The 25,057-nt window shown below is 35.3% G+C and overlaps 1 protein-coding gene across 8 annotated transcripts in view; it reads left to right on the top strand.

Annotated features, from left to right (window-relative positions):
- Positions 1–25,057, top strand: part of NBEAL1 (neurobeachin like 1) — a 240,173-nt gene that overhangs the window by 199,938 nt on the left and 15,178 nt on the right. For all 8 annotated transcript variants that reach the window (XM_057503678.1, XM_057503677.1, XM_057503676.1 and 5 more), the window contains 7 exons: positions 15,111–15,200; positions 16,407–16,516; positions 17,521–17,693; positions 18,408–18,502; positions 21,575–21,691; positions 22,088–22,249; positions 22,940–23,088. In XM_057503678.1, coding sequence (XP_057359661.1) covers positions 15,111–15,200; positions 16,407–16,516; positions 17,521–17,693; positions 18,408–18,502; positions 21,575–21,691; positions 22,088–22,249; positions 22,940–23,088 — 896 coding nt within the window. The remainder of the gene's footprint in view (positions 1–15,110; positions 15,201–16,406; positions 16,517–17,520; positions 17,694–18,407; positions 18,503–21,574; positions 21,692–22,087; positions 22,250–22,939; positions 23,089–25,057) is intronic.

The raw sequence follows: 25,057 nt of genomic DNA, 5'->3' as shown, positions 1-25,057 counted from the left end.
ACCTCTGTTGATCCCCATTTTTTCACCTGATGGCCCCCCTGCGACTGTGCCTGTCTTAGGTTGTTCCTCCCTTGAGGAATCTTACCCGTCTCTGGCTAACCAGTCATCTTCTGGGGCCATACAGGGAAATGTTAAGTTGATAAGAGAGAGAGAAGCCTTATTGTTTGAAAAGGTTAGCTTTTTACTTCTTTGCATATTTATGCTCTGTGGCTTCTATGCCCAGCATTTGTCTTGAGGTATCTTTACCACTTGGAAGAATCATGATACTCGGTAAATTCGATATGTGGCACGAATTCTATTTAAGAGTTGTAATTTGGAAGGAAGAAGAAAAGCTATAGAAGTAGCAGGCGGAAGAAAGCATGGGAAGATTGATTATTTCTTTGACATATCTTCTTGTAGAGTAACTTCAGCATGTATAGGTTTTAAACTACTAATTAAATTGTGCACACACATTAACATAATAGGAGTACAGGTACGTAACCAAAGCATACCTGTAATTACCAGCCATCTCTAGTGAAACCAAGAAAACCAGTTAGGCACCTTAGGCATTTGTGAAAACTTATCTATGATATGGTGGATATTGTCCAACTGAACTTGAACAGTCTGAGAGAATTCAGATAAATTAAAATAACCCATTCCTGGGGACTGTTCACATCCCATATGTTCTTTTAAAGTAAATAGTCTGTAGTTGTAAGATTTTGGAGTGCTACAATTTGTACTTCCCCTAATTCTTGTTTGAGTTCCAACAGTATAGATCCAGTCAAATTTGTTGTTTTACTGTATGCACAGGCCAGCTTAGATATCTCCTTCTTCATTCCCATGGCAAGTCCAGGAATTGATGGGATGAGTGCATCTACACCTGTAGCAGTGCGTGGATCTTTGTTGGGGTTTTTTTGATGATCATCTTCTGGCATGAGTCTTCCAGAGAGTGCTGATGTTGGAAGTTCTTTTTCATATCGTATCTTAGTTCATTTTCGGGGTAGCCAAATTAGGCTTTGATCCTCTGTATAAACACAAACAGACCCTTTGCCTACACTTTTATATGCCCTTTATATCATTGTGTAGAACTCATTGGAGGTCACCACACAGGAACTGATTTTTTTTTTTTATCATTAATCTACACTTACATGATGAATACTTTGTTTACTAGGCTCACCCCTATACCAGGTCCCCGCTATATACCCCTTTACAGTCACTGTCCATCAGCATAGCAAAATGTTGTAGAATCACTACTTGTCTTCTCTGTGTTGTACAGCCCTCCCCTTTCTCCCACCCCCCTATGGATGCTAATCTTAATACCCCCCTTTTTCTCCCCCCCCTTATCCCTCCCTACCCACCCATCCTCCCCAGTCCCTTTCCCTTTGGTACCTGTTAGTCTATTGTTGGGTTCTGTGATTCTGCTGCTCCTTCAGTTTTTGTTCCTTCAGTTTTTCCTTTGTTCTTACACTCCACAGATGAGTGAAATCATTTGGTATTTCTCTTTCTCTGCTTGGCTTATTTCACTGAGCATAATACCCTCTAGCTCCATCCATTGTATGTCCATGGCTCCTTTATCAAATATTAATTGACCATATATGTTTGGGTTAATGTCTGGAGTCTCTAATGTGTTCCACTGGTCTGTGGCTCTGTTCTTGTGCCAGTACCAAATTGTCTTGATTACTATGGCTTTGTAGTAGAGCTTGAAGTTGGGGAGTGAGATCCCCCCTACATTATTCTTCTTTCTCAGGATTGCTTTGGCTATTCGGGGTCTTTGCTGTTTCCATATGAATTTTTGAACTATTTGTTCCAGTTCATTGAAGAATGTTGTTGGTAATTTGATAGGGATTGCATCAAATCTGTATATTGCTTTGGGCAGGAAGGCCATTTTGACGATATTAATTCTTCCTAGCCATGAGCATGGGGATGAGTTTCCATTTGTTAGTGTTCCCTTTAGTTTCTCTAAAGAGTGACTTGTAGTTTTCAGGGTATAGGTCTTTCACTTCTTTGGTTAGGTTTATTCCTAGGTATTTTTTTCTTTTTGATGCAATTGTTAATGGAGTTGTTTTCCCGATTTCTCTTTCTATTGGTTCATTGTTAGTGTATAGGAAAGCCACAGATTTCTGTGTGTTAATTTTGTATCCTGCAACGTTGCTGTATTCCGATATCAGTTCTAGTAGTTTTGGAGTGGAGTCTTTAGGGTTTTTTATGTACAATATCATGTCATCAGCAAATAGTGACAGTTTAACTTCTTGTTTACCAATCTGGATTCCTTGTATTTCTTTGTTTTGTCTGATTGCCGTGGCTAGGACCTCCAGTACTATGTTGAATAACAGTGGGGAGAGTGGGCATCCCTGTCTCGTTCCCGATCTCAGTGGAAAAGCTTTCAGCTTCTCACTGTTCAGTATGATGTTGGCTGTGGGTTTATCATATATTGCCTTTATTATGTTGATGCACTTGCCCTCTATACCCATTTTGCTGAGAGTTTTTATTGTGAATGGATGTTGAATTTTGTCGAATGCTTTTTCAGCATCTATGGAGATGATCATGTGGTTTTTGTCCTTCTTTTTGTTTATGTTGTGGATGATGTTGATGGATTTTTTAATGTTGTACCATCCTTGCATCCCTGGGATGAATCACACTTGGTCGTGGTGTATGAACCTTTTGATATATTTTTGAATTCAGTTTGCTAATATTTTATTGAGTATTTTTGCATCTATGTTCATCAGGGATATTGGTCTGTAATTTTCTGTTTTGGTGGGGTCTTTGCCTGGTTTTTTTATTAGGGTGATGTTGGCTTCATAGAATGAGTTTGGAAGTATTCTCTCCTCTTCTATTTTTTGGAAAACTTTAAGGAGAATGGGCATTATATCTTCTCTGTATGTCTGAAAAAATTCCGAGGTAAATCCATCTGGCCCGGGTGTTTTTTTCTTGGGTAGTTTTTTGATTACTGCTTCGATTTCTTTGCTGGAAATTCGTTTGTTTAGATTTTTTTGTTTCTTCCTTGGTCAGTCTTGGAAGGTAGTATTTTTCTAGGAAGTTGTCCATTTCTTGTAGGCTTTCCAGCTTCTTAGCATACAGGTTTTCATAGTAGTCTCCAATAATTCTTTGTTGAGTCCATTGTGATGTTTCCTTTCTCATTTCTGATTCTGTTGATGTGTGTTGATTCTCTTTTTCACTTAATAAGTCTGGCTAGAGGCTTATCTATTTTGTATATTTTCTCAAAGAACCAAATCTTGGTTTCATTGATTTTCTCTATTGTTTTATTCTTCTCAATTTTGTTTATTTCTTCTCTGATCTTTATTATGTCCCTCCGTCTGCTGACTTTAGGCCTCATTTGTTCTTCTTTTTCCAATTTTGATAATTGTGACATTAGACTATTCATTTGGGTTTGTTCATCCTTCTTTAAATATGCGTGGATAGCTATATACTTTCCTCTTAAGAATGCTTGCACGGTGTCCCACAGAAGTTGGGTCTTTGTGTTGTTGTTGTCATTTATTTCCATATATTGCTGGATCTCCATTTTAATTTGGTTGTTGATCCATTCACTATTTAGAAGCGTGTTGTTAAGCCTCCATGTGTTTGTGAGCCTTTTTGCATTCTTCGTACAATTTATTTCTAGTTTTATACCTTCATGGTCTGAAAAGTTGGCTGGTAGGATTTCAATCTTTTTGAATTTACTGAGGCTCTTTTTGTGGCCTAGTATGTGGTCTATTCTGGAGAATGTTCCATGTGCACTTGAGAAGAATGTATATCCTGTTGCTTTTTGATGTAGAGTTCTATAGATGTCTATTAGGTCCATCTGTTCTAGTGTGTTGTTCAGTGCCTCTGTGTCCTTACTTATTTTCTGTCTGGTGGACCTGCCCTTTGGAGTGAATGGTGTGTTGAAGTCTCCTAAAATGAATGCATTGCATTCTGTTTCCTCTTTTAGTTCTGTTAGTATTTATTTCACATATGCTGGTGCTCCTGTGTTGGGTGCATATATACTTATCATGGTTATATCCTCTTGTTGGACTGAGCCCTTTATCATTATGTAATGTCCTTCTTTATGTCCTGTTACTTTCTTTGTTTTGAAGTCTATTTTGTCTTATACTAGTACTACAACACCTGCTTTTTTCTCCCTACCGTTTACATGAAATATCTTTTTCCATCCCTTGAGTTTTAGTCTGTGCACGTCTTTGGGTTTGAGGTGAGTCTCTTGTAAGCAGCATATAGGTGGGTCTTGTGTTTTATCCATTCAGTGACTCTGTGTCTTTTGATTGGTGTATTCAGTCCATTTCCATTTAGGGTGATTATCGATAGGTATGTACTTATTGCCATTTCAGGCTTTAGATTCATGGTTACCAAAGGTTCCAGATTACTTTCCTTACTATCTAAGAGTCTAATTTAACTCACTTAGTATGCTGTTACAAACACAATCTGAAGGTTCTTTTCTGTTTCTCCTCCTTTTTCTTCCTCCTTCATTCTTTATATATTAGGTATCAAATTCTGTACTTTTTGTCTGTCCCTTGATTGACTTTGGGGATAATCAATTTAATTTTCCATCTGCCTCTCAATCAGCTGCTCCACCCTCACTACCGTGATTTTACTACCTCTGTTGACAGCTCTCTACCCCTAGGAACACTTCCATCTATAGCAGTCCCTCCAAAATAGTCTGCAGAGATGATTTGTGGGAGGTAAACTCTCTCAGGTTTTGTTTATGTGGAAATTGTTTAATCCCTCCTTCAAATTAAATGATAATCTTTCTGGGTAAAGTAATCTTGGTTCCAGGCCCTTCTGCTTCATGGCATTTAATACATTATGCCACTCCCTTCTGTCCTGTAATGTTCCTGCTGAGAAGTCTGATGTTAGTCTGATGGGCTTTCCTTTGTATGTGATCTTATTTCTGCCTCTGGTTGCTTTTAACAGTCTCTCCTTATCCTTAATGTTTCCCATTTTAATTTCTATGAGTCTTGCTGTTGTCTTCCTTGGGTACCTTGTGTAGGGGGAACGGTGGATCTCCAAGGCCTGACAGACTATGTCCTTCTCCAGCTTGGGGAAGTATTCAGCAACTACCTCCTCAAAGACACTTTCTATCCCTTTCTCTCTCTTCTTCTTCTTCTGGTATCCCTATAATGTGAACATTGTTCCGCTTGGATTGGTCACACAGTTCTCTCAATATTCTTTCATTTTTAGAGATCCTTTTTTCTCTCTGTGCCTCAGCTTCTTTGTATTCCTCTTCTCTAGTTTCTATTTAATTTATTGTCTCCTTCACTGTATCCAACCTGCGTTTAATACCATCCATCGTGTTCTTTAATGATTGGATCTCTGACCTGAATTCATTCCTGAGTTCTTCGATGTCTTTCCGTACCTCCATTAAGATGTTGATGATTTTTATTTTGAACTCCCTTTCAGGAAGAGTCACAAGGTCCATTATCATTTAAGCCTTTCTCAGGAGTTGTATTAACAATTTTACTCTGGACAAGGTTCCTTTGGCATTTCATGTTTGTATATGGTGCCCTCTATTGTCCAGAAGCTCTATTCTGGAGCTGTTGATCCCCTGAAGCAATGTCGGTGGTTGCAGGGGAGCAGTTCTGGTGCCTGGGGGTAGGAAAGAGCTGTTCTCTGCCTCCTGGCTGCTGTGCCTCTCTCCACTGCCTGAGCCAGTGGGCCGTTCACACAGGTATAAGTTTTTGTCCCAGAGCAGACGGATATGGATCCCTGCTTTCCACAGGCAGCTGGAATCCCAGTCTCCCCAGGAACTCTTCCTGTATTAACTTTCCAACCCAGTAGTCATGTGAGTCTCATGAAAGCACGATGAAATGTAGGTTTGTGCTCCCAGAGCAGATCTCCGGAGCTAGGTATTCAGCAGTCCCAAACCTTCCACTCCCTCCCTGCTCTGTTTGTCTTTCTCCTGTCGATTAGCTGTGGTGGGGGAGGGGCTCAGGTCCCACGGAGCCACAGCTCTGGTACGTTACCCCGTTCGCTGAGGTCTGCTCTTTTCTCCAGGTGTGTGCAGTCTGATGCCGTCCTCTTTCCTGTTGCTCTCTCAGGATTAGTTGCACCAATTAAATTTTCTAATGGTATCCAGTTTTAGGAGGAAGCCTCTGTCTCTCCTCTTACACCACCATCTTTAATCCCATCCCTGTTGATGTATTTTTGAATTCGGTTTGCTAATATTTTGTTGAGTATTTTTGCATGTACGTTCATCAGGGATATTGGTCTGTAATTTTCTTTTTTGGTGGGGCCTTCGCCTGGTTTTGGTATTAGGGTGATGTTGGCGTCATAGAATGAGTTTGGGAGTATTCCCTCCTCTTCTATTTTTTGGAAAACTTTAAGGAGATGGGTATTATGTCTTCTCTGTGTGTCTGATAAAATTCCGAGATAAATCCATCCGTTCCGGGAGTTTTGTTCTTGGGTAGTTTTTTTATTACCGTTTCAATTTCTTTGCTCTTAATTGGTTTGTTTAACTTTTGTGTTTCTTCCTTGGTCAGTCTTGGAAGGTTGTATTTTTCTAGGAAGTCCATTTCTTCTAGGTTTTCCAGCTTGTTGGCATATAGGTTTTCATAGGAGTCTTTTATAATTCTTTGTATTTCTGTGGAGTTGTTGTGATTTTTCCACTCTCATTTCTGATTCTGTTGATTTGTGTTGATTCTCTTTTTCTCCTAATAAGTTTGCCTAGAGGCTTATCTATTTTGTTTATTTTCTCAAAGAACCAGCTCTTGGTTTCATTGATTTTTCCTGTTGTTTTATTCTTTTCAATTTTGTTTATTACTTCTCTGATCTTTATTATGTCCCTCTTTCTGCTGACTTTAGGCCTCATTTGTTCTTCTTTTTCCAGTTTTGATAATTGTGATAGTAGACTATTCATTTGGGATTGTTCTTCCTTCTTCAAGTGTGCCTGGATTGCTATATACTTCCCGCTTTAAGACTGCTTTCGCTGCATCCCACAGAAGTTGGGGCTTTGTGTTGTTGTTGTCATTTGTTCCCATATATTCCTTGATCTCTATTTTAATTTGTTCATTGATCCATTGATTATTTAGGAGCATGTTGTTAAGCCTCCATGTGTTTGTGAGCCTTTTTGTTTTCTTTGTAGAATTTATTTCTAGTTTTATACCTTTGTGGTCTGAAAATTTGGTTGGTAGGATTTCAATCTTTTGGAATTTACTGAGGCTCTTTTTGTGAGCTACTATGTGGTCTATTCTGCAGAATGTTCCATTTGCACTTGAGAATCATGTATATCTTGTTGCTTTTGGATGTGGAGTTCTATAGATGTCTATTAGGTCCATCTGTTCTACTGTGTTGTTCAGTGCCTCCGTGTCCTTAGTTATTTTCTGCCCGGTGGATCTATCCTTTGTGGTGAGTGGCGTGTTGAAGTCTCCTAAAATGAATGTGTTGCAGTCTGTTTCCCTCTTTAGTTCTGTTAGTATTTGTTTCACATACGCTGGTGCTCCTGTGTTGGTTGCATATATATTTAGAATGGTTATATCCTCTTGTTGGACTGAGCCCTTTATCATTATGTAATGTCCTTCTTTATCTCTTGTTACTTTCTTTGTTTTGAAGTCTATTTTGTCTGATATTAGTACTGCAACCGCTGCTTTCTTCTCTCTGTTGTTTGCCTGAAATATGTTTTTCCATCCCTTGACTTTTAGTCTGTACATGTCTTTGGGTTTGAGGTGAGTTTCTTGTAAGCAGCATATAGATGGGTCTTGCTTTTTTATCCATTCAGTGACTCTGTGTCTTTTGATTGGTGCATTCAGTCCATTTACATTTAGGGTGACTGTTGAAAGATATGTACTTATTGCCATTACAGGCTTTAGATTCGTGGTTACCAAAGGTTCAAGGTTAGCCTCTTTAGTATCTTACTGCCTAACTTAGCTCACTTATTGAGCTGTTATATACACTGTCTGGAGATTCTTTTCTTCTCTCCCTTCTTATTCCTCCTCCTCCATTCTTTATATGTTGGTTGTTTTATTCTGTGCTCTTTCGTGTTTCCTTTAACTGCTTTTAGTGGGTAGTTGATTTTATTTTTTTGCCTTTAGTTAGTATTTGGTTGGTCTGCTTTATTTGCTGTAATTTTATTTTCTCTGGTGACATATGTTTAGTATTAGGAGTGTTCCCGTCTAGAACAGTCCCTCTAAAATACCCTGTAGAGGTGGTTTGTGGGAGGCAAATTCCCTCAACTTTTGCTTCTCTGGGAGTTGTTTAATCCCTCCATCATATTTAAATGATAATCATGCTGGATACAGTATCCGTGTTTCAAGGCCCTTCTTTTTCATTGCATTAAATATGTCATGCCATTCTCTTCTGGCCTGTAAGGTTCCTGTCGAGAAGTCTGATGATATCCTGATGGATTTTCCTTTATAGGTGACCTTTTTCTCTCCAGCTGCCTTTAAAACTCTTTCCTTGTCCTTGATCTTTGCCATTTTAATTATTATGTGTCTTGGTGTTGTCCTCCTTGGATCCTTTCTGTTGGGAGTTCTGTGTATTTCCGTGGTCTGTTCAATTATTTCCTCCCCCAGTTTGGGGAAGTTTTCAGCAATTATTTCTTCAAAGACACTTTGTATCCCTTTTTCTCTCTCTTCTTCTTCTTCTGGTACCCTTATAATACGGATATTTTTCCATTTGGAGTGGTCACACAGTTCTCTTAATATTGTTTCATTCCTGGAGATCCTTTTATCTCTCTCTGTGTCTGCTTCTATGCGTTCTTGTTCTCTGGTTTCTATTCCATCAATGGCCTCTTGCATCTTATCCAATCTACTTATAAATCCTTCCAGAGTTTGTTTCACTTCTGTAATCTCCTTCCTGGCATCTGTAATCTCCCTCTGGTCTTCATCCCTTTGCTCTTGCATATTTCTCTGCATCTCCATCAGCACGTTTATGATTTTTATTTTGAATTCTTTTTCAGGAAGACTGGTTATGTCTGTCTCCTTCTCTGGTGTTGTCTCTGTGATCTTTGTCCACCTGTAGCTTTGCCTTTTCATGGTGATAGAGATAGTTTGCAGAGCTGGCACGAGTTACAGCTGGAAGAACTTTTATTCTTGTTGGTTTGTGGCCTTCCTCTCCTGGGAGAACAGCGACCTCTAGTGGCTTGTACTGGGCAGCTGCGTCCAGACAGGGCTTCTGATTCCTGCCTGGCTGCTATGGAGTTTATCCACTGTAGCTGTGGGCGTGGCTTGCCTCAGGCCTTTGCTCCAATATGGTGGAGCCGTGTTGGAGGGGGAGCGTCCGGGAGGCCATTTATCTCCGTGAGGGGCCTCCTTGCTCCCTGCTGCCCAGGGGTTAGGGTGCCCAGAGATCCCCAGATTCCCTGCCTCTAGACTAAGTGTCCCGGGACGCTTCCATCCGGTTTTGAGGTTCCTGTCCCTTTCAGACATCCAAAAAGCAGTCATGAAAAAAAAAAGAAAAAAAAAGCCACTCGCTTTTCTTTTTCCCCGGGTACCGGCCTCAGGGACCCGCTCACAGGTCTTGCTGTCCTGTTTCCCTAGTATCCAGGACCCCACGCATGCACTGTGTCTGCACTCTGGTCCGGATGGCTGGGGCTGGGTGTTTAGTAGTTCTGGGTTCCCTCTCCCTCCCCGCTCCCACTCCTCTCCTCCTGCTGGGAGCTGGGGGGAGGGGCGCTCGGGTCCTTCGGTGCTGGGGCTTGTATCTTACCCCCTTTGCGAGACCCTGGGTTCTCGCAGGTGTGGTTGTGGTCTGGATCTTGTCCTGTGTCCTCTGGTCTCTATTCTAGGAAGAGTTGTCTTTGTTATATTTTCATAAATATATGTGGTTTTGGGAGGAGATTTCCACTGCTCTACTCATGCCGCTGTCTTGGCTCCACCCCTAAGAGCTGGTTCTTTTAAGAAATAAACAAAATTGATAAATCTTCAGCTAGACTCATTAAGAAAAGAAGAGTGAGGACTCAAATAAATCAGAAATGAAAGAGAAGCATTAACAACTGAAACCATAGAAATACAAATGATTATAAGAGTATTATGAACAATTCTATGCCAACAAATTGAACTACTTAGAAAAAATGGAAAAATTCCTCAAAACATACAATCTTGCAAGACTGAATCAGGAAGAAATAGAAAAATTGAACAGACCAGTAACTAGTAATGAAATTAAATCAATAATAAAAAAATCTCCCCCAGAAAAAATCCCAAGACTGTATGACTTCACAGGTGAGTTTTATCAAATATTTACAGAAGAGTTAATACTTCTCCTATCAAACTATTGAAAAAAAAACAAAGAAGGAAGAAGACTTTTATATTCATGCTGTGAGACCACCATTACTAATACGAAAACCAGAGGACACTACAGACCAATATCCTTGATTAACATAGATGCAGAAATCCTCAACAAAATACTAGCAAACTGAATTTAAATATACATCAAAAAGATCATTCACCATGATCAAGTTAGATTTAATATCCACAAATCAATCCATGTGATATATGACATTAATAAAAAGGAAGATAAAAAGCATATCATCTCAATAGATTCTGGGAAAGTATTTGACAAAATTCAACACTCTTTTCAAGATAAAAACCCAACAAAGTGGGTATAGAGAGCATATATCTCAAGATAATAAAAGCTCTATATTACAATCACACAGCTAACATCATACTCAATGATGAAAAGCTAAAAGCTTTTCCTGTAAGATCAGGAACAAGACAAGGATGCTCACTCACCATTTTTATTCACCATAGTGCTAAAAGTCAGACACAGCAGTCAGAGAAGAAAAAGGAATATAATGCATCCAAGTTGGTAAGGAAGAAGTAAAATTGTCACTGTTTGCAGATGATGTGATACTATAGAAAAACCTAAAGATCTGATTAAATAAACTATTAGAATTAATAAATGGATTCAGTAAAGTCACAGGATACAAAATCTATGTACAGAAAGCTGTTTTATTTATATATACAAACAGTGATCTAGCAGAAAGAGATATTTAAAAATCAATCCTATTTACAGTTGCATCAAAAAGAATAAAATATCTAGGGATAAATCTAACCAAGGTGGTGAAAGACTTGTATTCTGAAAACCATAAAATATTGATGACAGAAACTGAAGACAATACATATGGAGAGCTATTCCATGCTCATGGATAGGAAGAATTAATATTGTTAAAATGGCCATACTGTCCAAAATAATCCACAGAGTCACTGCAATCCCTATCAAAATGGCAGTTCACTAAACTGGAGTTGCTAATCCTAAAATTTGTATGTAACTGCAAAAGACCCCAAATAGCTAAAGCAATCTTGAGAAATATCAAAGCTATGGATATTATGCTCCCTGATTTCAAACTGTTCTGCAAGGACACAGTAATCAAAACAGTATGGAATTGGCACAAGATCAGATACATAGACCAATGAAATAGAATAGAGAGCCTAGAAATAAACCCACGCTTATATGGTCAATCACTATATGACAAAGGAGGCAAGAATATACCAGTCTCTTCAGTAAATAGTATTCGGAAAACTGGACGGGTACATGCAAAAGAATGAAACTGGCTCACTCTCTTTACACTATATCAAAAATTAACTCAAAATGGATTAAAGACCTGAATGTGAAACTTGAAACTGTAAAACTAGAAGAAAACACAGGCAGTAAACTCTTGAACATCAACAATAGAAATTTTTTTCTGAATATGTCTCTCTCCAGGCCAGGGAAACAAAAGCAAAAATAAACAAGTGGGACCATTTCAAACTAAAAAGCCTTGCACAGCAAAGGAAACCATCAACAAAACAAAAAGGCAACCTACTGTATGGGTGAATATATTTGCAAATGGTATATCTGATAAAGGGCTAATATCCAAAATACATAGAGAACTCATATGACTCAACACCAAAAAAATAAATAACCTGATTAAAAATGGGTGAAGGATCTGAATCATTTTTCCAAAGACCACAGTTGGTCAACAGACACGTGAAAAGAAGCTCAACATCACTAATCATTAGGAAAATGCAAATCAAAACCACAGTGTGGTATCACCTCACACCAGTCAAAATGGATAGTATCAATGAGACAAGAAATAAATAACAAATGTTGGAGAGGGTGTGGAGAAAAGGGATCCCTCCTGCACTGTTGGTTGGAATATAAATTGGTCCAGCCACTATGGAAAAATGGTAGTTCCTCAAAAAACTAAAAATAGAAATACCATATGACTCAGCAATTCTACTTCTTGGAATCTACCTGAAGAAAACAAAATCAACAATTTGAAAAGATATATACACCCCTGTGTTTATGTCCATCAGTAGATGAATGAATAAAGAAAAAATGGTACATATATGCAATGGTATATTATTCTCCCATAAAAAAGTGATCCTGCCATTTGCAGCAACATGGTGGACCTAGAGGTTATCATGCTAAGTGAAATAAGTCAGAGAAAGATGAATACCATATGGTTTCACTTACATTGTTGAATCTGAAAATCAAAACAAACAAAACAAATAGATTAATAAACACACAGACTGTGTGGTTGATTACCATGGCGGGATGATTGCCATCTAGTGACATAGGTGAAGGGGATAAAGAGGTACAAACTTCAGTTATAAAGTAATTTAGTCACAGGGATGAAAGTGTAGCTTAGGGAATATACCTGATAATATTATAATAATCTTTGGTGACAGATGTTAATTACGCATATGTATAAAATTGATGAATTTCCTAAATTATTCATCTGAAACCAAAATGATATTGTATATAAACTATATTTCAATTTTAAAAATAAATAATTCTACCCCACCCCAAAAATTATTGAGAATAGTTTGGAGATGTACAAGAAACAAGCAAGAATTCTCATACAGTATAGCAGAGATTGGTAAACTTTTTCTTAAATGGCCAGACAGTAAGTATTTTGATCTTTGATCAAACACAAAATCAAGGATATTATGTAGTGCATATATAACCACTTAAAATATAGCAATTTAAAAATGTAAAAACCGTTCTTAGCTGACCTCCTGCCTACAAAACAGGTGGTAGGCCGGCTTTGTCCCACAGGCCTCGTTTGTCAAATCCTGCATTACAGCATCATTGTAATATGTTTCCTAGGTTCATATGTCTTGGGAAATCTTTATAGAATTGAAAAATAATATTTGATTTGAAAAAAATATTATGCCATTTATTGCAGTTAAGTTTATACTAAATTTTACTCAAATGATCAATGTTTTAGTAAGCTTCACAGTATTTTTTTTTATATTGTTTATGTACAATTACTTGAACAACATTATGGTTACTAGACTCCCCCTTTTTATGAAGGTCCCCCACATACCCCATTACCGTCACAGCTTCACAGTATTTTAATTTAAATATGTTTGATGTGTTAGTGAAAATATTTCAAAATGAATCTTTGTCACACTTTTTCTAGATTCACTTAGTACTTAACAATACAATCTCTGCAGAATTGGTTGTTTTCCAGATATCTAAATCAGTTATCTGAACTCAGAACACATAGGAAGAGTGCTTAGAAATAATGACTAATTCCCAGATGTGTTGTGAGCTGCCAAGACCATCCTCAGATTTGGTGATTTGCTAGAAGGACTTGCAGAATTCAACAGATAATTGTACTCAGAGCTGAGGTTTAGTACAGTGAAAGGATGAAAAGCAGTATCTGCAAGTGACAGAGGTGTATATTGAGTAAAGGCTGGAGGAAACTAAGCTCAGGTGTCCAAGAATTCTCTCACAGTGGAGTCACACAGGGCATGCTTAACATTTTTCAGTAATGAAATTTGAAAACATGTTTCTGTCTACCAGGGAAGCTAATTAGAGACTGAACACCTAAGGTTTTCACTGGTGACTGGTTACATAGGCACCCTTGGCCTAGCACGTTCCAAACTTCCAGACTCTTGGAAGAAGAGCAGGTATTCAGCATAAACCATATTGTTTGCACAAATAGTCTAGGTGTAGTGCGCCACCGATTCCATTGAGAGCGAGTTTTATATCAGTGTAAAAAACTCTTGTCTACCAAATTCCAAATGCCAGCCAGTGGCCAACCTTGTGGGCAGGCCTAAGGAGAGCAGACTCAGTCCGGTTGTGTTAACTCTTTACTGCACTTAGGGCAATCCATAGAATGCTATTAAACTAATCCAATGGATGGGTAATACTATATTTGTTATTTAATGCTGAGAAAATATTTTCATTATGTTTAATCATTTGAGACATTGTTTTTATAGAATAATACATCCTATCACTTTTCTGCCTTTTGGCTAAAATCAAGTGTATAGAATAATACATTCTGAGTTCCATCTGCAAGTACAGTGACATTGGCCCCTCTCTGTACCTACAATGTGACTGGGGAGCTTTTCCCAGGTCTAGTATCTGGAGCTGGATAAAGGATACAGTACATATCCTTGGGTACTTGATAATGTGTTAATCCCTTCATCATCATAGTAGAAGTTGTTTCCCCACTTATTCTTAAGGAAAGAGAAGGCCTCTCCGTAGGTCTTTTCCGAGGTGTTAAAATGGTGAAGAAAATGCAGGTAGCAGTGAAAGCAGACTCTTAGAATAGTGCCTGGCACATACTCTGTACCCAATAATAGGTTATAATTTACCTAATAAATGTTAGGTATAGTTTGTGAACTATTGTCACATCAAGAAACAGTTCAAATTATTTTTCTCTTTCACATTGTAATAGGTATTGGCAGATTTCTGAGGACTATGTTTACTTTCTAGTCTTACTGCTGTAGCTTTCAGAGAAGGCCTCAGTTAATGGAATACATCTATTTTTAGAAAGTTAAACTCAAAAGGAAATTTTTATAAAATACAAGTTTCCCTATTAGACTTATTTAAGAAATGTACTCTTATGTGGTCTATATTTTTTCTACTTTCTTTTCATGTTAGTATGGTAAGGGGAAAGGGAAGATCCTAAATCACTGGCTATTTTAAATGGTTCTTGCTCCTTGAAATCTACATGTCTATTTAACAGCAGAATAGTGGAATATAAGGTTGTAGGTTTCACAAGTTTCAAGTATGCCATCCATACATAGTTTAATTCCTTTCCTGCATTTTAAGTTATATATCATGTAAAGCAGTCATGCTTTTGTTTTGACAGAGTAAAATATATATCACAGTGTTCATTTTTGCTTAAAGAAATAAAAGTTTTCAATAATTTGTATCTAATAAAGCTAAGCAGAACCAGACAGTAAACCTTTGTCTTTATTTTATAGGGTATCAGTGACAATATTCCACTTATAAAGGCCATTGTCCCCAAAAATCAGTCTCGTTCTTTTATGTCTCAAGGCAGTCCTGAGTTACTGGTATGTTGATTTTACTTTTATCACATTGTCATGCTTATATCTTGTACAACTTACCAAAGTAATTGAATAAAATTTTTTAAAAAGGGTTTTTCAAAAATAATAAGAGAAAATGTTTATAAAATTTGACCAAGTATAAAAATGTATCTTTCATTTTCACAGCTTTTAAGTAGTTACTATAATTCTAAAGTGTATCTAGAATAATAAGTATATGAAAATACCAGGAAATTTTGTACAAGAAAAATAGGATATCACACCTGATCAGAAATTAAAGTTTATCATAAAGCAGTAAAAATAATGAAAGTGAGAATACAGAATTGATTGAGGCATACATGCAGGATATGTTAGTAACTGCTTTATGTGATTTTTGTCATTTAGTCCACCTAACAGTCCCGTAAGATAGGCACTATTACTATTTCCCTTCTACAGTTGAAAAAACTAAAACTCAGAACTAACTTGCTCAAAGTCACAGAGCTAGCAAGTGAGGTACGTGGGACCCTGGCACATGGACCAAACCTAGGACTATCTTACTCTAATTTTGTCACATAAAAATGATAAAAATGGATTATATCACAGTGAGCAGTGAGATTACATAATTAGACATGTCTTCCAAATTATGCATATTGTTTGTTGCTTAGAAAAGAAGAGAAAAATAGTGAAAGTACTTTTTAGAATTATTTTCAGCTTTAATACCTCTCTTTTTTAAAGTTACCTGTTCTTTGTTTTTTTTGTTTTGTTCTGTTCTGCAATCTGTGACTTTCATAATCAAGGGGGAAACGTTTCCTATTTAAAAGAAAATATTCGGTATGACTGTCATTAAAAAGAGAGACCGTAACAAGTCATCATAAATTCTACTTCTGATTTTTGTTCTAAATATCTATATCATATTTTTGACCTTTCATTACTTCTGCTTTCATTAGACTACTGACTAATAAACTTTGAGAAATTATGAGGAAAATAATCTTACCAAAGAAAGATACATTGGACAAATTTTCTTTCAATAAGATAGAAGATAAACTAAAAATAAAGATAAAAATAAGATAAAGAATTTATTGTTTAAGACCTTCTTAATGAGTTTCATGTTTTAAGTTCATAATCCCACATTATTCCCTAAATGATAAATGTTAACATCATGTGAGCATTTGATTATTCTATGCTGCTTTCTTTAATCTTTCATTTAATCTTCAAATTCACACGTCCTTTTTCCAGATAACAGTAAGTATGAATTCTGTTATTGGAACCCACGGATGGCTGCCTTATGACAGAAACATTTCTAATTACTTTACATTCATCAAGGATCAAACTGTGACAAATCCCAAGTAAGTAAATGAATATTTAAAGCAAAACAGCTAGTACTTTATTGCCAAGAAAAACAACTAAATTTTAATTGGTGTCATTTTGAAAGTAATATTGTAGTCATTTGATTTTCTTCCTCTCTCTTCCCTCTTTCCTTCCTTCCCTTCTTCCTTCCTTCCCTCATTCCCTCCCCTAACTTGGTATTAGCTAAAAGCAAAACAATTTCTAAAATAACACTATGGAAGCAAGAATTATCAGGAATAGTTTTTAGACTTACTTGTATTTTTATTGTACAATATTACAAATAAGCCTTTGTGTTTTATGTAATAATAATTTATTATTTAGCTTGGCTAATTTTTTAGATATCCAAAGGTTGCATCCTAAGTTAAAGTGATGTTTCCCTCACCCTGAATTATTTTCGTTGTATGTTTATTAGGGACAGTGTCTCTTTCCCTTCTTATCCCATGTAGGATTTAGCATAAACCATACCTTCATCAAATTAATGTTGAATAATAAAGTTCTAGAGCTGAAGTGTCAGAATTGGCTCTCATTTCTGTGTGTCTTTCTGAAGAATCTAGATTGGCTAATAATTAGCTGACAGGTATTCAGTAGGAAACATCATATGCTTGCTTTGGTTGGGATGGAAAATTATCTTCATGAGTATTGTTAGATATATATTTATTTGCCTATATAGTAGATTCCTGGTTTCAGTTTATTTCCAACTTCCCTGATCCTGTCATATCTTTACCTTGTACTTTAGACTTTGCAGCTGCTGTTTACTAAATTGGCTTTGAAAGGCAGAATTTTAAATCTTTTTCACACTATCACCAGTTTTAACTTCTTTATGTTTAAACCTTGAGACTATTTGTTATGTATATCTGTTTGGTGAAAAATATGAATAATATCAATGCAATTTCTGAAAGTCCTCATCACTTATTAAGAGACATTTCAAATTGAACAGTTTGATTTAAGATATCAGTGTAAGTGATCTTTTAAGAAAAAGTCTAATATTTAATTCTATTTACAGAACTCAGCGTAGTATGAATGGTCCTTTTGCTCCAGGGCTGGAGATTACTTCTAAACTGTTTATAGTATCACATGATGCAAAGTTGCTTTTCAGTGCTGGACACTGGGATAATAGCATTCAAGTGATGTCACTTATAAAAGGCAAAATTATTTCACACAATATTAGACATATGGGTAAGCATTAACTCTTCTTTCCCCGAAAACAAAAATTTCTCAGCTTTTTCTAACTATAGAAGTAGTACATACTCCTTATGAAAAACATGAAATTTTACCTTTGAAGCCGAGTGAACTTTCTGATAGAACAGTGTTATGAATATTTTATGCTTTCTTGAATAGTGTCTAATTTTGGGGGGTTATTATAAGCATCATATAAATTAAATACAGCTTCATAGTATCTGAAAGCTGTTAGGCTGTCTTTTTAAAAATTGGTTGACAGAATAAAAATTTTGAAACAAAAACGGTAAAAAAAAAATGTCACAGTTAAATAAGGCATCAACTGCCCTGTTACTTTGTTCAAAGTAAAGCACGAAAGAGGTAAAATTGTTTAATTAACCTGTGTTTTTTAGTGTCTCAGGCTTCAATATAAGATTAAAACATTGAGTACATTTTTTTCCTGACACATCTTAATTAAGGAAAGGAAATGGAGTCTGCTACCTAACCTCCTACCAAGATTCAGAGGGTGGCCTCAAAGAAAGCTCTCCCACGTGATTTTAATACTGCCTTTTTCCTGTGTTACTCTTTCCCAATGCTTTTCCAATGTCATTCCTACATTTTTCCCTGCTAGCACAACCAATTTAGTAAAAGTTTGAACATAAACTAAAATTGTCCTTATATTTCTATCCAGCAAAACCAAGCCATTTCATCTTTTTTAATTCCTTTTTCTTACAGATACTGTGACTTGTTTAGCTACAGATTACTGTGGAATACATTTGATTTCTGGTTCCAGAGATACTACATGTATGATATGGCAAATAACGCAACAGGTAGTCACACATGTAAATACTCTCGGTTTAGATCAGATGTTCACTATGGGAATGCTGTTAAGGTGTTCTGAAAGAGCAGTGAATTTTTCTCTGGCATTGAATGAATATATGAGCTCCTTTGCATTCTTTTACCCCCATTCTGTCATGTTTTAATCACAATTTTTCCTTTAGGTTTATTATGTGATTCATGACCTTATCTCATATGACTTTCCAAAAACTCTTCCTTAACCTCTCTAGGAAAACAGTATTTTTCTGGTCTCATTAACATAATAATACTGTTTTCCTTTCAGGTAGGACTATTACACAATTTTATAATTTTCATCAGTCTTATATTACTCTCATAATAATTTTGGTTCTGGAAAGTATCTTTTTTTAATAGCTTCTGTATTTTCTACCTTGCTTAACAGGCTTTTTCCCACTCCAAATTTATAAAAATACCTGAAAATTTTCTTGTAATACAATTTTTTTTTACATTTCAATTTTTAATCTACTGGTGATTATTTTTTCTGTATTTTATGATAGCTATATAGAGAAAAATAGAATATATACAGACATAGATATATAATATAAAAATATCTGATTTTTGTTTACTTCTAGGTGGAAAGTTCTTTATGCCAGCATAAATGATTACCCACTTAATTGCATCTTTTTCTAGATTTCTTTCACACCTATATCTATGTCAACACTGAAACGTTTTTAGTTGTTGAATATTTGGTAAGGCAAGTCCCCCTCATAGTGTTGCCTTTATAAAAAAAAGTCCTTGACTATGCTTATATGAGTATTTATTTTTACATATGATCTTTAAAAATATTTTAACTATGTCCTCTTTAAAAACTCCATTTTAGTCTAATGAAATTATATTCAGTTTATATGTTAATTTGGTATGGATTGACATTTTAATAATTGCTCCTATCTAGAAATAGGAAGTATCTTTCCATATTTGTTTCAGATTTCTATTTATGTCCTTTCATAAAAATTTTTAATAATTTTTTTTCCCATTTAGTCTTCTACTTTGTCATAGTTACTTCTAATTATCACTCTTACTACTATTTTGGTAGGATTTTTAAATCATTTTTATTTCTGACTGCTACAGCTAATATTTAAAAAGCTATTGATTTCTATACAGTTATCTTGTATCTGAACAGTTTACCAAATCTTCTTATCCAGCTCTTATAATTATTAGTATTTCTTGGCTTTTCTGAAAATAAGTTAGATATACAATCATGATTTGAAAATGAAAATGGTTTTCTTTATCTTTTCCAATATGCTAATTATTTCACTTTCCCATCCTATTACATAATTAGCTAATGCAATAAAGTTAGAAAATTACAGAGATCATCCCTATCTTATATCTGATTTTATTCAAAGTGCCTTCACTATTGCTCCATTTAGTATATACTTTTTGCTGTTGGATTTCATTGGTTGTGCTTTTTTATATTAACGTTAGTTTCCTTGCTTCTATTTCTTTTTCTTTTGGTAACTTTTAGTTTTCATAAAATTTCAATTTATAGGAAAGCTACAAAAATTGTATATTTTTGCTATTTATCATATTATTTTCTCCTAATCTATCTCCTAGCATCTTTTTTTTTTTCTGAACAATTTAAAAGTTGGAGACATTCTGTTCCTTTGTCTCTAAAAACTTCAGTGTGTATTATTTAAGAACGTAGACATTCTTTTACTTAACCACAGTGTGGTAATCAAAGTCAGAATACTTATCATACATACAATACTGTTATCTAATCCACAGTCAAATTCTAATTTTGTCAGGAGTCACAGTTATGTTCTTTACAGCTATTTCTCCCAGTTTCTCTTCCTTTTTTATTCAGTTTTTCTCTTTTTCTTAATGTAATGTATTATGTTAAGAAGTGTCCTCAGCTTGAACCATCTTTGAATTCTATAACAAACCCATTTAACTTATGGTGTATTATTATATTTTACTGCAGGAATTTATTCACTAATACTTTATTATTTCTCTCCTCATAAGTGAAATAAGTCTCTTTGTTTTGTCTTTACCATGTTTAGTATTGGGTTATGCAAACTTTATAAAATGAATCTGTAAAGAGTCTATCTTTCTCTGTAACTTTCATTGCGTAAATAATATGGGAATTACCTGATTTTTAAAAATTAAAGTGCAGTAAGCACTCAGACTGACAGTCTTAGAGGAAGCCCAAGTGTCCCAGGTGATAGATTGTTAAGGGGCATTCAGCCACAGTGTGGTTGAATCCATATTATAGAGCACAAGTAGAAGGTCTAGACAGAGTTATGTAGAGTAATCATAAAACAGTTTACATGGCAACTACTGAAACATTCTGTATCATAGAAAGTAGTATTTACAAATTATGGTAAAGTCAGATGAAGAAAACAAGGCAGAGAAATTCCCTCAATAAAATTGTGCTATTGGAAAACATAAGAATATCAACTCAATAAAATAGGACCTCAAAGATGAAATTATAAAATGGCATAGTAAGATGAAAAGGGGAACTGCAGAAGACTCAAACTGAGGTTAAAATCAATTCCATTACAAATATAATAAATAGACCCAAAGCAGAAACAGCAAGGAACAAATTTGATGGAGCTGAAAATCAAATTATTAGCATGGAAGGAAATTTAAAGTAAAGTGAGTACAAGTGAAAACATAAACGTATTGAAGCAATTAGAAAAAGAGAGCTATAGAAATCAAAGACAAATTAACATAAAGGTAATCAATGTCCTTGAAGTAGGGACTCTAATAAACAGAAAAGAGAAACCATTCAGAGATATAACAAAAAGTTTCTTTGAGGTAATGAATGAATACATGTATAGATGAAAAGGGTAAATAATAAAGCTGTTAAAGTTAATCCAAAGCAATCAATTTTAAAACTATACAAATTAAGTTTTTCAGTTTCAAAAGATTGAGAATAATTTGAGAACCTAAGGAGTAACACAGGAATGAGTACTGCTTTGAATAGACTTAGTAGTTAAGAAGTAGTTGCCATGTTAGTTTGTGATTAGACAGTTTAAATAAAGTGTTAAACCTTTTATAGAAAATAGCCTACAAAAAAAATTACCTTTGCTTTTCTGTTTTAATATTAGGGAGGCGTTCCTGTGGGTTTAGCATCTAAACCCTTTCAGATTCTATATGGACACACTGATGAGGTATTGAGTGTCGGCATCAGCACTGAGCTAGACATGGCAGTATCAGGATCAAGGGTACGATTTCACCTTTAAGAGTACTATTTTTCTACAAATTCAGAAGCAATATTTGTGTTTAAATTTTTTTCTAGGGGAATTGATAAAAGTATATGAATTTTATACTATATTTGTATAAGAGTTTGCAAAAGTAGAATAAAACAAAGAAAAGACTTAAACTGGATTCTATTTAGGGATTTTACTGGTTTTATTAGTTAAGGGAGAAGGGCATTTTATGAAATAAAATACTGTTTGAAATATCAAGATTGGAATTTATCCCAAGCTGCATGTATCCTTGGTGTAATAATCATTTTCTCAGTTCCTTTCCTATATTTCTTATCTGGCCCATTTTCTTTTATTCTTTTTTGTTGTTCTTTTCCTTTGCCTCTTTCATTTTCTTATATTTTCTATGCATAGGATGGCACTGTGATTATACATACCATTCAGAAAGGTCAGTACATGAGGACTTTACGACCACCTTGCGAGAGTTCTCTGCTCCTGACCATTCCCAATTTGGCTGTATCTTGGGAGGGACATATTGTCATCTACTCCAGCATTGAAGAACAGATCAACCTCAAGGTATATAACAGTTTCATGCAGTAGGGCTAGACTACCTATAAGCTTGTCTCTTCCTTTCCATGTTGAATATATGAGGCATTTTGAGAACGGAAAGAATATTATATTTTAAAAAGAATGTTTTCCTTTCATCATTCAGTTTCTTCATTACTTACCATTAGATGGACCCCTATCACAATCTTAGCTTCATGTTTGAATTTTATTTTAGGAATTTCTACTGGCCTATATAATACACCATTTCAAATATTATTTTCTGATTATGCGGAACTTCATAAGCTTAAAGGAAATTATAACCACATTATTTTTGTATGAGGGAATAAAAAAACAAGCCATGAATTACATTTTTTTTCCTTTCAATGATAAGCTTTTTAAAAATTAAGAAAGTCTTTGTTGTTTTGTTCTAAGATTGTTGGTTTTTTTAAAGACTAGATGAGATTTTAATTCTTTTAGAGGGGTGAGAGTTCTTGTTTAGTATTTATTTACTTGGCAATTATTTACTTAAATATTAAAATATGTACTTCTGATTTGAAATCACTTTAATAATATTATTTACACCTTCATCTTTAAATATAAATATACATTTATTACAAAATTTAAACCAAATAATTCTATTATAGTCACAGTTTTAATTGACAGTGCTAAAACTCAGTTTTAATTTGATATCATTAAATTTTCTTCATCTGATCATCACAGGATAAGAATGCGTTACATCTGTTTTCTGTAAATGGCAAGTATCTAGGGTCTCAAGTCCTCATGGAACAAGTATCAGATATATGTATAATTGGCGAACACATTGTCACAGGCAGCTTACAAGGGTTCCTGTCCATAAGAGATCTGCACAGGTAAATAATAACAATTTTTTCAGCCTAGAATAGAATCAGCAATCTAAGATTGCTAAGCTTTTGGTTTTTCATTTATTATGAACATGTCTTTTTTAGGCAACTATGAAAAAAGTGGGGAAGCTGAAGTACTCCTGGATCAGTAAATAAAATATATATGTATGTTTCAGAAATGTGAAAAATTTTGTTATGTATGTTTCACCACAATTAAATTTTTTTTCGATGGAGAGCTAGCAAAAATTTTTTCATAGTTTTAAGCCTGGATTATGGGTTTAGAAATTTGTCTTTCAAAAACTAAAGTTGGGATATGAAATTTTTTTTTAATTTTGGTAAAACAAACTGAAGTGTTTTAAGGCTAACATCTGTTCATGATTGTGTGTATGTGTGTAAAATTGGTGGGAAGTCTTCTGTTACTTAACCAGTGCAAGAGAAGGCTGTTTCAATACTGCATATGTTTTTAACTTTGGTATTACTCATATATACTAGCTTATATACGTAAATCACTGTTATTCCTGTATGCACAAATATATTTTTTTCTTACCTTCCTCTTTAAAAAAAATTATTGTGGTTTTATTTACATTCCTCCAATTATCTTGGCCCCTCCCAAACAATTCTTTTTTTTTTATTTTGCTATCATTAATGTACAATTGCATGAACAACATTATGTTTACTAGACTCCCCCTATTATCAAGTCCCCAATGCATACCCATTACAGTCACTGTCCATCAGCGTACTAAGATGCTATAGAATCATTACTTGTCTTCTCTGTGTTATATTGCCTTCCCTGTATCCCCCCCTACATTATACATGCTAATTGTAATTATCCTTTTCCTCCCTTATCCCTCCCTTCCCACCCATCCACCCCAATCCCATTCCCTTTGGTAACTGTTAGTCCATTCTTGGGTTCTGTGAGTCTGCTGCTGTTTTGTTCCTTCAGTTTTTTCTTTGTTCTTATACTCTACAGATGAGTGAAATCATTTGATACTTTTCTCTGCCTTGCTTATTTCACTGAGCATAATACCCTGTACCTCCATCCTTGTTTTTGCAAATGGTAGGATTTGTGTTCTTATGGCTAAATAATATTCCATTGTGTATATGTACCACATCTTCTTTATCCATTCATCTACTGATGGACACATAGGTTGTTTCCATTTCTTGGCTATTGTAAATAGTGCTGCAATTAACATAGGGGTGCATATGTCTTTTTCAAACTGGGCTCCTGCATTCTTATGGTAAATTCCTAGGAGTGGAATTCCTGGGTCAAATGGTATTTCTATTTTTAGTTTTTTGAGAAATGTCCAATCCTGCTTTCCACAATGGTTGAGCTAGTTTACATTCCCACCAGCAGTGGAGGAGGGTTCCCCTTTCTCCACATCCTCACCAACATTTGTTGTTTGTCTTTTGGATGTTGGCCATCCTAAGTGGTGTGAGGTGATAATCTCATTGTGGTTTTAATTTGCATTTCTCTGATGATTAGGGATGTGGAGCATCTTTTCATGTGCCTGTTGACCATCTGAATTTCTTCTTTGGAGAAGTGTCTGTTCAGCTCCTCTGCCCATTTTTTAATGGGCTTATTAGCTTTTTGTTTGTTGAGATGCGTGAGCTCTTTATATAATTTGGATGTCAACCCCTTATCAGATCTGTCATTTATGAATATATTCTCCCATACCGTAGGATGTCTTTTTGTTCTACTGATTGTGTCCTTTGCTGTACAGAAGCTTTTTAGTTTGATATAGTCCCACTTGTTCATTTTTCCTTTTGTTTCCCTTACCCAGGGAGATATGTTCATGAAGAAGTTCCTCATGTTAATGTACAAGAGATTTTTGCGTATATTTTAAGAGTTTTATCGTTTCATGACTTACTTTCAGGTCTTTAATCATTTTGAGTTACTTTTGTGTATGGGGTTAGACAATAATCCAGTTTCATTCTCTTCCATGTAGCTGTCCAGTTTTGCCAACACCAGCTGTTGAAG

This window comes from Manis pentadactyla, chromosome 6 (genome assembly GCF_030020395.1).
Source record: "Manis pentadactyla isolate mManPen7 chromosome 6, mManPen7.hap1, whole genome shotgun sequence".
NCBI classification, from domain to species: Eukaryota; Metazoa; Chordata; class Mammalia; order Pholidota; family Manidae; genus Manis; species Manis pentadactyla.
The sequence above is the reverse complement of the archived record's forward strand: the minus strand, read 5'-3'. Positions and strand labels throughout refer to the sequence as shown.